The sequence below is a fragment of the Parasteatoda tepidariorum genome, chromosome 5 (genome assembly GCF_982258835.1).
Source record: "Parasteatoda tepidariorum strain Cologne lab strain chromosome 5, Ptep-v5.0, whole genome shotgun sequence".
Lineage (NCBI taxonomy): Eukaryota > Metazoa > Arthropoda > Arachnida > Araneae > Theridiidae > Parasteatoda > Parasteatoda tepidariorum.
In genome coordinates, this window is record NC_141759.1 from 91,732,576 (window position 1) to 91,745,900 (window position 13,325).

General features: G+C 33.4%; 1 protein-coding gene across 1 annotated transcript in view; it reads right to left on the reverse strand.

Moving 5' to 3' along the window:
• Positions 1 to 13,325, reverse strand: part of LOC107439526 (A disintegrin and metalloproteinase with thrombospondin motifs adt-2) — a 109,611-nt gene that overhangs the window by 37,792 nt on the left and 58,494 nt on the right. The window contains exons 5-8 of the mRNA XM_087164522.1: positions 12,744 to 13,033; positions 11,337 to 11,423; positions 7,530 to 7,651; positions 2,913 to 2,965 (exon numbers count right to left, since the gene is read on the reverse strand). Coding sequence (XP_087020648.1) covers positions 2,913 to 2,965; positions 7,530 to 7,651; positions 11,337 to 11,423; positions 12,744 to 13,033 — 552 coding nt within the window. The remainder of the gene's footprint in view (positions 1 to 2,912; positions 2,966 to 7,529; positions 7,652 to 11,336; positions 11,424 to 12,743; positions 13,034 to 13,325) is intronic.

The following is a 13,325-nucleotide window of genomic DNA, read 5'->3' on the forward strand; positions in this document are numbered from 1 at the left end:
CTACAATAATCCGTAGCAACTTGAAACACAAATAACATTCAAATAAATAATTTTAGTGGTAACCAACATTTTTTTTAAAAATAGAATTTATTTAATTGTTATTGATATATTGTTATTGAAAAACCACACAATTGCGAGACAAACAAAATATAATTAACGAGTTGAGGGTTAACCTCAACTCGTTAATTATATTTTGTTTGAGACTATGATTGAAGTGAGTTCAGCTGAAATGACGGAACAACAAAAGGTTTTTTCTTTCAAATGGTCTCAACAAATTCGAATTTGAACTATTTTAACTGTCTTCAATATAAGAAAAATCTTCAACCTACTCATTCAATCTTGTGAATTCAGTTTGTGAACAACGTTGCACTTAGTCTTTCATATTTGTTCTCAGTAATTTAAAAGACATTTTGAAACACATACGGAGCGATAATAAATTTTTAAAATATAATATCACAAAAATTGAAAAGGAACTCGGGTACATTTATCGAGAGCCACAAATAATCCATCAAAGAGCTGCATGTGGCTCGCGAGCCGCAGGTTGGCCACCTCTGTTCTATGAAGTATTTTTCAAAAAGCGTAGTACTTGGCAGCAGGGCTCGAAAAACTGCCCGTTCGCCCGTCCTCGGCGGTCAAAAATTCCCCTCGGACAACAAATTTCTCGAATTCAGCGTCCGCGCGGACGACCATTTTCCCGTTAATGTTCGTGATACATTTTCAATATTTGTTATCTTACAAGAGTCTAGCGCCTCACTTCTAAAATGACCCTCTAATCTCGAAATACAGCAACATGGTGGAATTGATGTTTTCTCTGTCTGGGAGTACTGCAGCGGTTGAAAGGGGCTTTTCAGCAATGAACTTACAAAAAAACACATTACTTACTGGTCTTAAACGGGAAGCATTAAACGCATTTATGAACATCTACCTAAATGGAAAACCTCTTTCAGATTCCTGAGCAGAAACCTCTGTAAATCATTGGCTTGATTGTGGAACTGGCAAACGTTATATTTGATTCATTTAAAAAACGCAGTACCATCGGATGAATTGACATGATAATTGACAGATAACTTAACCTTTGTTATTTAAATTATTTCGTCAAAGAAATAAATTATTTCATACTAGAAATACTATGTTTTATTATTAGTAACCTAGTATTTCTTTTATTACTGTATAATGTAATCCTAGTATTTGTAATCCTAGTAACTACTAATTCATTGTGCAATTTATATAAATGTTTGTAACAAATAAGAGAAAATTATATTTTTATTTATTTAGAAGCGACGGGTTAGTTTCAAAGGAGGACGGGTACATTGTTGGACAAGCAGTCCTCGGGGACGGGTAAAATTTCTGAGTTCTTTCGAGCCCTGCTTGGCAGTAAAACATCATAATTGCTACCCCTTGAAAGTAATTACTTAGCTGTTCAAAAAGGGTTAAATATTTGAACGTCTCTTATTTCAGAGATGCCAACTGCTACGTACACGACGAAATGATGCAAATAGTTGACAAATTTTGTTAGGTTTTTGTGATTTAGTTTGAATTAGTTAAGCGAAATTAATAAGCCTTCGAATTATTTAGAAATAGTGGTATTTAAAAACATAATAAATTTAATTTATTAAACCAAGAATTACAGTTCGTAAACTATCACTTGAAAATATTTATTTGCTGTCCGGAGCAAGTTATCATCTCTGTTAATTTTAATAACTGGTTTCAAATTTGTAATTAAGAATTGGCGATGTGGCTCTTTTTATCTCGACGATTTTTGATTTTACTTTTCAAGAAAGCTTAGGAAATCTTGCTATTAATGAGAGTTATCTCTGTTTTGGGGTAAAACCCTTCAACAGCTTTATTTGAGATAGTAAGCTCTATAATAAAAATTGAAGAAATGGCAGAAAATGTTTTATTAATCATAATGCTCAGCTTACATATTTGTCTCTCACTTCACGAAAAAAAAATGAAACTACAAAAGGAGAATATCAAGCTTAATTTTTTAACAAAAAACATTTAGAAAGTACTAGAACCTGATCAAAAAGTTAAAAAATTCTTTGTCACCACCAAAGTTTGCCAAAATGTAATAATACTGAACAAGCAGACTGCAGAGGTGTTGGATAAAAGTATGAAAGCATTTATATGATAAATCAATGCAGGCATGCAAACTACTTCGCTTTTTGCGAAAAATTTTAAAGCGTGGTAGACATTTAAAATTAAAGCTTTCAGAATTTTTGGTAATTTTGCCAACACTTTAAAAAGCTCGTCCATAAAAAACTTAGGTTAAAATGGCGTTGCAAATGAACTTTTAAATAATTTATTTGAAGTGGTGTGGGAAGTAAGTTTAAATGAATAAAGAATAATATATTAAAACGTAAATATAGCTGCCACTAATTTTTTACAAAAAGCGTAGAAAGCTGGACGCCCTGTGTCTACGTAAACAATTGCTCTCTTAGCAGCAAATGTTTTGACAGATTTTACATGGCTAAGCCGTTGGCACGATTTAAAAGATCATGCTTGAAGCTTTTACAAATAGTGTCCTTTTAAATCATTTAAAATTTGCATCTACCAAAATGAGTATTAGGAACTAAAAGTTCATTTTCATTTTCATAATTCTGAAAGCATTCTAATTAAAATATTGCAATCATATTGATGTATTCCAAAATTGGCGGTATTAAAGCTCGAAATAATTTCTTCAATTTTTAACGCTTATGTTGGTATATTTGAGCTTTGCATGGTTAAAAATGACATAATTTTTAATGCATTCTTCAAGCACGGTCTTTCAAATTGCGCCAACAGTTTTGACGTGTAAAATCTTCTAAAACGTTTGATTCTAAAAAAAATATTGTTTACATAGAATTTGCATTGAAGTGTTTCCATATTTTTGCCCCTTTAATTCCTTCTTAATAAATCAATTGTATACTTACCAACAACGTGTCTTTTTCTTCGTCCGCTTTCATCTACAACATACATATTGATTCTAAAAGAAAAGCAACATCAGATTAAGAGTTTATCAAAAGTACATTTTCAATGTATGAAGGAGAAGTGCACACTCCTTTTAAGTGCTTCGGGGAAACATACATACGCGCTTGCTTCTGAGATGATAATTTGGATGATCCTCTTGACAGAAAAGGGTTAAAACCATTGTATTTGTTATAACTATGTTTCTGCTATGTGCAGTTAATTTGAAACATTAATGCCTGACCACAAATTTTGTAATGATGTAAAAGTGATTTATGGAAAATTGGATGGTAGCACATAAGTATATTTGTTAAAACCATTGGATATCTCCAACTTTCGGCTTGAAAAGACAGGTTTCCTTTATTGAAATTACATACATTTACAGGCTTGCGTGCTCAATTTAGGCTTATAAGCCTTTGTCAAGTAGAAAGGCAGATAGAACAATTCAGCGAAGGATATCACGAAGAAAATATCAGGATTAACCCTTTCGGGCCGACTGTCACAAATATGTGCCAGCATAAAACCGTATTAATCAGGGTAAAAAGATAAAACTGGTAATCAAAGTATTTCTTTAGCAGTTTATTTGTGGGCGGAGTTATAATTGTTTGATTTATTTAATTCACCATTACTTTGTTCAAAATAAAACTATTTAGTTATACTCTGAATTAACATCGATTATATATAAGATTAAACTAACAATAATTAAAGTAAAAGCAAAGTAGATCTGTCAAATTGGCAACGACTTCATTTAAGTTACCGCTTTTTATCTAATTACAACTTGATTCTGATTTTGTAAGAATACTTTTCTGAATCACCCGTCCCCAAGGGGTTAAGGCTGGATTCGAACCCGCTACCTCCAAGCATCGACCAGTGGCTGACGAGCGATGACGCTTAGCCAGGGAGGGCCTGACATTATTCCAAGACTTCAGGCTCTAAATAAATGTTTTTGTTTTTAATGTATTACGATAGAATGAGTTTTTTTGTTTATGCTCGCAATTAAATAATTTTTTTACCACTTTCTACTATTTTATGTTTTTTTTCTCAAATGGAGCAGTATTTTGAAAAAGAAACTAATCGAGACCTCCCTGGCTGAGCGGTCTTACCCCTATCACCCAAACGTATTGGAGTGTAGATATAGCGGGATCAAATCTCGCCACAACCTAAGACGTATCTACTTGATGTCCTTGAACTTGTGCTATGAACTCATAGCTTAAGAAGGGCTTATAAGCCTGTTTATGTATGAGTACAATAAATAAGTGAAAGAGCTACAATCACGAATGCGAAGGTGTTCTGGTTAAGGCTTCCCATGCGTTTTTGACAATGGTTCCTATTCACGGGAAAATATTCAGTCTGGACCCCTATCCAAGCATTATTTGTAGCTAGCATTGTGTTTCACTCAAAAAATGGTAAAAAATATAATTCTTTTTTTAATTTCTTATTTTCATTTGTAGACTGCTGTCACTGTTTATGACTAAAACATACCCTATAATTTTGACCCATCTATAGGAGACTCACCATCGTTTTGTATCACTTTATTATCCTTAAAGATCATGATATTTAGCTAACACCTCCTGACGAAGAGAAGGCCTCTGAACGGGCAAATTTAGCAGTCTGACGTAACGAATATAAACTGTGCAGTAGGAGGAATAAAATAGATGTCACAACTTCCAGGCTATCAAACTATGCAATGGGAAAAATACGAAATATGTCGTCACAACGCTAGAAAAAAGGACCTTTTTAAAAGGATCGGCTTCTTGCTTATGGTAACCCGTGCGGAGGTCTTCTCTCTTCTAAGAATTACCTACCACACTTATACAATTTTTAAACTTTAGTGTCTGATACCGACTTATTTTACATCTCACAGCTATCACATAGTCTGCTGATCTCAAAGAACTTATACAAAGATAATTAATACACGATGGGTGGGATAAGGGGTCTGTGAGCGGCCAAGGCGCCCAGCTCAAAGACAAGTTCAGTTCAGTGTTTTACATCTCCAGTTCTTAAAGGTTAATTGTGCAAACCGTAATCTTTGTCTCTTAAACTCGTATTGGTTGCGCGCGTTGTTTTTTACTATAGAAAGATCCTCGAGTGCAAAGGGTTAATATAAACTCCGTGACAAGCATTTTTATTAAATAAATAAAACAGTTCAATAAATGTAATCCGTTTTTGTCGTTGCGTGTATCATTCAACCAAGAACGGGTCTATCTTTAGGTGGTATGAAGCGATCATTTGCACATTTTCGCAACAATTCCCGGGAACATATTTAACGTTCGTAATTTATGATTATATCACACGAGAATCACGATGCATGTTCTTACAGACACGGAATTATTGGCCTCACTTTATTTACGGTCAGTTATCCCAAACGGGCAACTGAATACATAAAGATCCCAGGCGTAAAATCAGGTGTTTGGCCAAGGTCAACCGGAACATTTGTAAGATTCGCCAATTCCTTTTGTTCTTTAGAAAATACTTATGAGCTTTTACTTCCGCGAAATGCATGTGAATTGTTATCTTGTTAAGCGTTCTCTACTTTCTTCTCTTTTTCTTTGTAAGTTTCTTTTGAAAAAGAAAAAGAATGACAAGACCTTAGTTAGAGGAACACGAGAACGTTAAATGTTTTTAATCTTTAATGTATAATGATCTTTAATGTTTTTGTAGTTAAGGACACGAGGGTTACGATTCTGGAATGTCATCTACAAGGTAGTTAGATAATAGCATACTCTTTATTTTGAATTTCCGTAGTGAAAAAAAAACTTTTCCTCTTGGTCGCGAATGTGTCACTTCGATGTTTGATTCATTCTTGGTTTAATTTGTTAATGAAAAAGAATCCTGTTAACCAAGCGTTATGTTTTAACGTTAAACTGTTTAACGTACTTATAAGTTGCCAGGCAAAAAAGTTAAATTTTCTTAAAAACTAGAATTATCTCACAAAAAATGTCTAATTATTATTTAAACCGTTCTCGACTTTTTGAATTAGTTATAGGTAGTTTTGAACAATAAACTTAGTCAAGAACCATGTGTTAAAACGTAACCTTTTTATGACTATAACTGGAATGAAGTTTGCACCAACTATCTTCAAAACTTAAGAATATTGCCTGTTGTAATCGTTGGGAAAATATTTTCATTTTCAGTCTTATCAAATTTTTTAAGCCCACGACGAGATGGGTGATACAAAATGGCTTTTTAAATGAACTTGAGAACTATTTATATGTAGCTGTGGGCATTATAGCTTAATTTAGAAACATGCAACAAAAACGTTTCTTTTCAACGACAATTTGATATGCTTGCATAAAAGTCGTTAAAAGATTCGAATAAAATTAGCGTTTAAATCCATTGATTTAAATTCAACTTACATAGCATTTTAAAGCTGCAACAATAATTAAAACAAAAAAATATTTAATAATTTTTTTCCCCTGCTAATCATGTTGGGATGTTTTTAAGGGCTGATAAAATCAAGCCTTTCCTTTAATTATTTTTTGTTGTTTCCCTGACAGTTTAAATATTGTGATGAATCGGAACTTCCATAAGTCCAGCTTCACCGATACATGATTTTTTTTAGAAAAAAAATGATTTTATTTCATTAATTTATTTAGATCTGTGCGAACTCTTGATTATATCTACAAGGTATTGACCATTATGCCACTGGAGTGACGGAGATAAGAGTAATATATTGAAATGAACTGATCTTATTGAACTTGTGTCAGTCTAGCTTTATAAATATCTCATTTGTAAAATTCTCATTGGTTGTGAGGAATTGGAATGTCTGTATGACCGCAGCGTCACTCATACATAAATTTCTTCTTTCAAAAAAATTTGTCCCGCTGTGGACTGATCGTTAAGATACGGTTCCCAGCAGATTACCGAAGTCAAGCCTCACTGACTGCGGTCAGTGTGTGGGTGGGTGACCACTTGGATCAGTCTGCGTAGGGACCGCGGGTGTGCGGTATTGGTCCTCGTTAAACTGTTCTACCGTAAACTGCTCGACTTCTCGTGCAGGTCGTCGGGCTACCGAAGCGGGGGTGCCATCCCCTCTGCAGAGGATCAAAATTGTGATGGCATGTCTTCGGATCATCCTCAGGGATGTCTCCCAGACCATCGCCAATAGCCCGTTGTGCAGCTCTAGTGCGACGTAAATGAACTACAATAACAACTACAACAATCAAAAAAATTTTACATTATTACTTTGTTTTAGGTTGCCGATCGAACTGTGTAGGGATCAGGGCCTTGCATCAGAAAGGTTCTGGATTCGAATCCCGCACAAGGAAAGGATGTTCTTTCATTCTCTGTACTATCTGTTCTTACTGTGGGAGAAAGGTTGGCCCACCTAATATGGTGCCACTGAAAGAGTGGCCAACAAATCCGCACTAATTCACCTGAATTGACGAAATGTCAATCCAAGACAGGATTGGAATCGAAAAGGTTTGTGCGAACCGTTGATGGTATCAAGTGATAAGCTATTATGAAACTGGTGAAATTGAGATAAGAATAATTCCTTGGATTTAATTGATCTAGTTGAACCTATGTCAATCTTGCTTTAAGCATACCTCGCCTTCAAGTTAATAAAATAATTAATTACTTACCCAGATAACAATAGGGCGTGGTCCCATCTAGCTGATTTTCCACGGCCATAGTGACGCTTGTTGTGTTGCCAGATACAGAAATTCGTTAAGTATGTATCAATATTATCGGATGGATTAAGCTCCTGGAAAAAAGAATTCCATTTGAAAAAAGCTTCATTTACTTAAATAAAAGGTTACATTTAAAATACGTTTTGTTAGTCTTCAAAGAGTCGTAAAAAATATAAATGTGTAATTCTGATATTCTTTTTTCACCTTTTGAGGAGCAGGAAATTTTAATCAAAGAAATGCTGCATAAAAACAAGTCAAGATTATTCTTCTAAAAGTAGAACTTGATCTATTAGGATTTATTACTTTGGGATACATTAACTTTAAATGCGTGCCCATGTTTCCCATGTGTTTTTTTTTACCCTTTGCGAAGCAGAAAATTTAAGTAGAAAAATGTAATAAAGAGCAAGCTATTATTGTTCTTCTAAAAGTAGAACTGGAACTATTAGAATTTATTACTTTGAGATACATTAGCTTTAAATATGTACCCATGTTTCCCAAGTGTTTTTTTTTTCGGTGCAATTTTTTTCCGGAAATAAAAATACAAAATGACCGCCACAGTTATGTCTTCTTGAGAAGAGCACATTTTTAATTATAAAGATGGTGTCTAGCTTTAATAAAGTGTCCACCGAACGAATAATCTATATTTCAATTGAATAATTGATAGCTTTGTAGAACATATGAACTAAGACAAATTGCTAGAACATTTGTTGGTTTATAGAAGGTACGTGACCATAACGAGATATATTTTCTATAGTTCCATCAACTTTCAGCTTAGAACCTTCAGCATTAGCATTAGATATTCAGCTTCGCAATCAAATAATCTTAGAATGTCAAAAATAATATAGTGATAAGCATTTTAATTTTACAAAATAAACACTAAAAACAAAATTAATTTACAATTCTCTATTTTTTTAAATTATTTCATATGTTCCCAAAATAATTATGGTATTGCTACCCTGCAATAACAACTAATATTAATTAACGTTAATCCCTGAATCATACTGTTTCAAATTTTTTAAAATACGTTTACGCGAGTATTTCTGATACCAGGGCTCGAAAAAACTCAGAAATTTTACCCGTCCCCGAGAACGGCTTGTTCGACAATGTACCCGTCCTCCTTTGAAACTAACCCGTAACTTGTAAATAAATAAAAATATAATTTTCTCTTATTTATTACAAACATTTATATAAACTGCACAATGAATTAGTAGTTAATAGGATTACAAATAGTAGGATTACATTATACAGTAATAAAAGAAATACTAGGTTACTAATAGTAACCTAGTATTTCTTTTATGAAAGAATTTAAGTGATAAAGGTCAAGTTATCTGGAATGTCAATTTATCCGAGGGTACTGAGTTTTTTAAATGAATCAAATAAGACGTTTGCCAGTTCCACAATCTCGTCAATGATTTTTTTGAGGTTTCTGCACATAAATCTGAAAGGGGTTTTCCATTTAGGTAGATGTTCATAATTGCTTTCAACGCTTCTTGTTTAAGACCAGTACGTAATGTGTTTTTTTATAAGTTCATTGCTGAAAAGCCTATTTTAACCGCTGCAGTACTCCCAGACAGAGAAAACATCAATTCCACCATGCGCAGTATGTTGCTGTAATGTGGGCCATTTCGCTGCATTAGGTCTTTATAAATAGCTTGGGCTCGGAGGGCTGAAGTTTTCTGGTGTTCAACGATGTTATGTATCTTAAATTTTAATGACACAAATTAAAATTTATATATATTCCAACAAAAATTGAAAATGTATTACGAATATTAAAGGGAAAAATGGCCGTCCACGCGGACGTCGGATTCGAGAAATTCGTTGTCCGCGGGGAATTTTTGACCGCCGAGGACGGGCGGACGGGTGGTTTTTCGAGCCCTGTCTGATACCAAGTACAAAGTTACCATAGGTGACTATAAAAAGTGGTAAAAACTCTATTCACTTTTATTTATTAATTATCTATTTAATTTATGTATTATCTCTTCGTAATTACCACTATGACGGAGCTGTGATTACTCACGTGATAGAGCTTTCACCTTTCAATGAGGTGAGGTGAACCAGGTTCGAATCCCATACGAATTTCGCATCCAGCTCGCACCGACCACAATGCTAATGTAAAAATATCCTCAGTGATCATGGGTTAAAGTCATCTTTCCGTCAGGTTAACCGTGGAAGGTTTTCGTGGTTTCTCTCTCGATGTAACGGAAATGCGGTTAGTTCCATCAAAAATGGTCTCTAAGAAGGCAAACTTCTCTCAATACTTGATCCAGAAGTTCCTTTGTCTTCTGGAGCGGGTTCAAAATTACAAAGCTGCGAAGGTCAACATTAATAGCCTATACTCAAATTTGAGTCCGCTGTTCTACGATGGTTATATACTACTATGACTTACATTGTAAATTATTTAGATTTAAATGCAAAAACATTATACTTATTCCTTCTCAATAGTAAACAGAAAAATATACCATAAAAAACTGCTAATTTTAATGAAATTTTGAATTTTTTTAAGTCGGCACTTTTTGCATTTTTAGACGCCAGTGGCAACCTTGCAAGTAGGCATTATTTTCTTATGAAGCAAAGAGCAATTCTTTATTAACTACTTCAGTATATTATACGATTTTTAACAACATGCGTCAACTCTATGTCCTAACCATTTTCGAAAAATCTAATTTTGATTATAAATATTATTCAAACAATTAATTGCTAATCGTACGCAAAGTGATACTCTTTAGCTCTTTGTTGTTTAAAGTTCAGTGGTTGTTAACCCCTTGGGGACGGGTGATTCAGAAAAGCATTCGTACAAAATCAGAATCAAGTTGCAATTAAATAAAAAACGGTAACTTAAATGTAGTAGTTACTAATTTGACAGACTTGCTTTGCTTTTACTTTAATTATTGTTAGTTTAATCATGTATATAATCAATGTAAATTCAAAGTATAACTAAATAGTTTTATTTTGAACAAAGTGATGGTGAATTACATAAATCAAACAATTATAACTCCGCCCACAAATAAACTACTAAAGAATTACTTTGATTACCAGTTTTATCTTTCTACCCTGGTTGATACGGTTTTATGCTGGCACGTATTTGTGACAGTCGGCGCGAAAGGGTTAAAGTTCAGTGGTTGTTAAACCTTTAAAAGCACTACGTTATACGTTTCTCGTGGTTTGTAGCATTTGTGAAATTAGTGTTGCCTAACTGGTCACGCTGCGCCAGAGAGGTTAAAATATCATTCATCAAGGTGGCCATAGCCTGGAAAAAATTTAGAAAGTGGTCACAAATGTTTTATGAGATTATCGTAAATTTTATAGGCTTTAATATTTGAAATTGATTTCGGTAGTCATAACACAGATATTTAATTGGGTAGATAAGAATAAGTTAAATTATTTGACTCCGCACACCTGCCAACTTGTACGGTCGTTGGAGTTTACCAAGTAGTGGTAAGACAACAATTATGTTTCGAAGGGTTTTTTAAAAATAAACTTATTAAGACATCTATAAGCATAAATAAACAGCAAATAGATCTTATTTACATATAGATTTAAATTATTGATTCATCGTGGTAGCTTTAAATGCAATTTTGAAACTTTAAACCTCAAGAATTAATACGTCGTAACGCTATACTATATATAATGTTGCAACCACTAAAAAAATTAATTCTCAGCCGCCGTACAAGTTGGCAGTAATGCTTTCGCAATCTTTTTCTTCTGGAATATGTCTATTTAATTTAATGTGTTACAATGGTTGAAATGGTGAAAACTTACTGGAGGTTGCGTCTTCAGAGTTTCCAACAAAACTAGTCTGATTTCAGGTGATCTACCGAGGGATGTATGTTGAAACAATCTCTGCACCTATAAAGATAAGACAAAAGTAATATTCTTATTAATGCTAGATAGCTGTACCTTAATTACTTTTGTTGTTATGATCTGATTTCATGAACTAGGACTAAATCTTAATGGTTTGAAGTTTCAACTTCAAATAATTAGATATAACATTAAAAATAATTATTAGCTATAAGCCAGGGGTCGGTCCAGACATTTTGTGAAAGGTCCGTTTTTCGTGAAATTGTGAAAAAATTACTCACATTCTTTCAACCAGGGTCCGCTTTTATGAATTTGTGCAAATAGGGTCCGTTATTGCAAAAAAATTTTTTTCAAGGAGTTTTTAAATTGCAAAGACATACAAGATTATGCTCAACACTGTAAAATTATAATTAAAAAAATTAAAATTTAAAAAATAAACAACAATTGCTGCTTCTAAATTAGAGATGCAACATACAAATATTTGGTATTTAGCCTATACTGCTGAACGCAGAATATTAATTTCGGACGAATAATGGACGAATCGTCTGCCGAAGACAAAAATTAATTCGTTGACATCCATCTTTCTTGTTTTCTGCCCTGGAAAGGGTTTATTCGATTAACAAAATTATAACGAAGATAAACAAATTTGTGAAGGGTCCGATTAAAAGAAAAATCATTTTGCGAAGGGTCCGTTTTTAAGTTAAAATATTTTGTGAAGGGTCCGTTTTTATGAAAAGATATTTTGTGAAAAGTCCGTTAACGGACCCAAATTTCTTCTAAACAGACCCCTGTAAGCTAATTATTATTTTTTTTTTATAACGGACTCTCAATACCATAATAATATCAATAATTTTACCTTGACCCCAGTTGGGCTCAATATGGGTCCTATTGGAACGTACACCGAGGGAACAATATAGGGACGTCTAGATTTTTTAATATTGGTCCTATATAGGAGCAATCTCGGTTTTTATGGGGCCAATATAGAGCCTATATTGACTGATTAATGAATATATAATATCGTGTGAATCTGATAATTTTATATAGGGCCGATATTGGTTGTAAATTGGCGGTAAAATTTCGAGTAAATAGGAAATTCTATCTAGACCTAATATAGGGAAAACAGCGACTCTTTGAACTCAAATTGAGCCAAAATTCGTGAATATTAGTCCAATGAGGACCCAAGTTATTTTGCTACTAGGATATATATAAAATAGTTGGTTAAAAACTGAATAAAAATGTTAAAAATACAATAGCTTTCCCAAGTGCTGTAAACAATGTTAAAAATTTCTTACTATATATTAGATACCTTTTCCTGCACTTGCCCATTCACTCAAACAATAATTTCTAAATATAATATAAATATCTTACAGCATTCATCATGGTTAAGACAAAAGTTGTTAATTGTCGATCAGTGTCTGTTGGAAAAGTCCTCCTCATCTGATCGTACAAGGCTTGATCGATGAAAACTGCTGTTTCGATCACTGCTGGGGACTTGGAATCTATGGCTCTCTTCTCCCTCGATCTGGTGTCATTTGGAAATTGCTCATTATTTTCTATGGATGGGTAAAAATCATGATCATCGGGCAATGTCTCCAGTTTTGAACTTTCATCCTCCACTGTGTAGTTCTTTAAAGGAATTTGTTTATGTTTACGAAGAGCTGCGGATAAAAATCAAATAAACAAGTCACAAGATTGAAGCGTAAAATAGTCACTAAGCTTCTTTTTAAATAATTTACTCCAAGATTGATTAACGTGCTTAATGTTTTATACTAAGTGGTGAGTATTTTATTAAAAAATTTCAGAATAATATCTCTAGTTTTAAACTTTCTCTAATTTTAAGCTTTGTCTCTTAAGAATGTTTTTAGTTTTAAACTTTCAGCCTCCATTGTGTAGTTCCTTGAAGGAATTTGTTTATGTTTACGAAGAGCTGTGGATAAAAATCAAATAAAC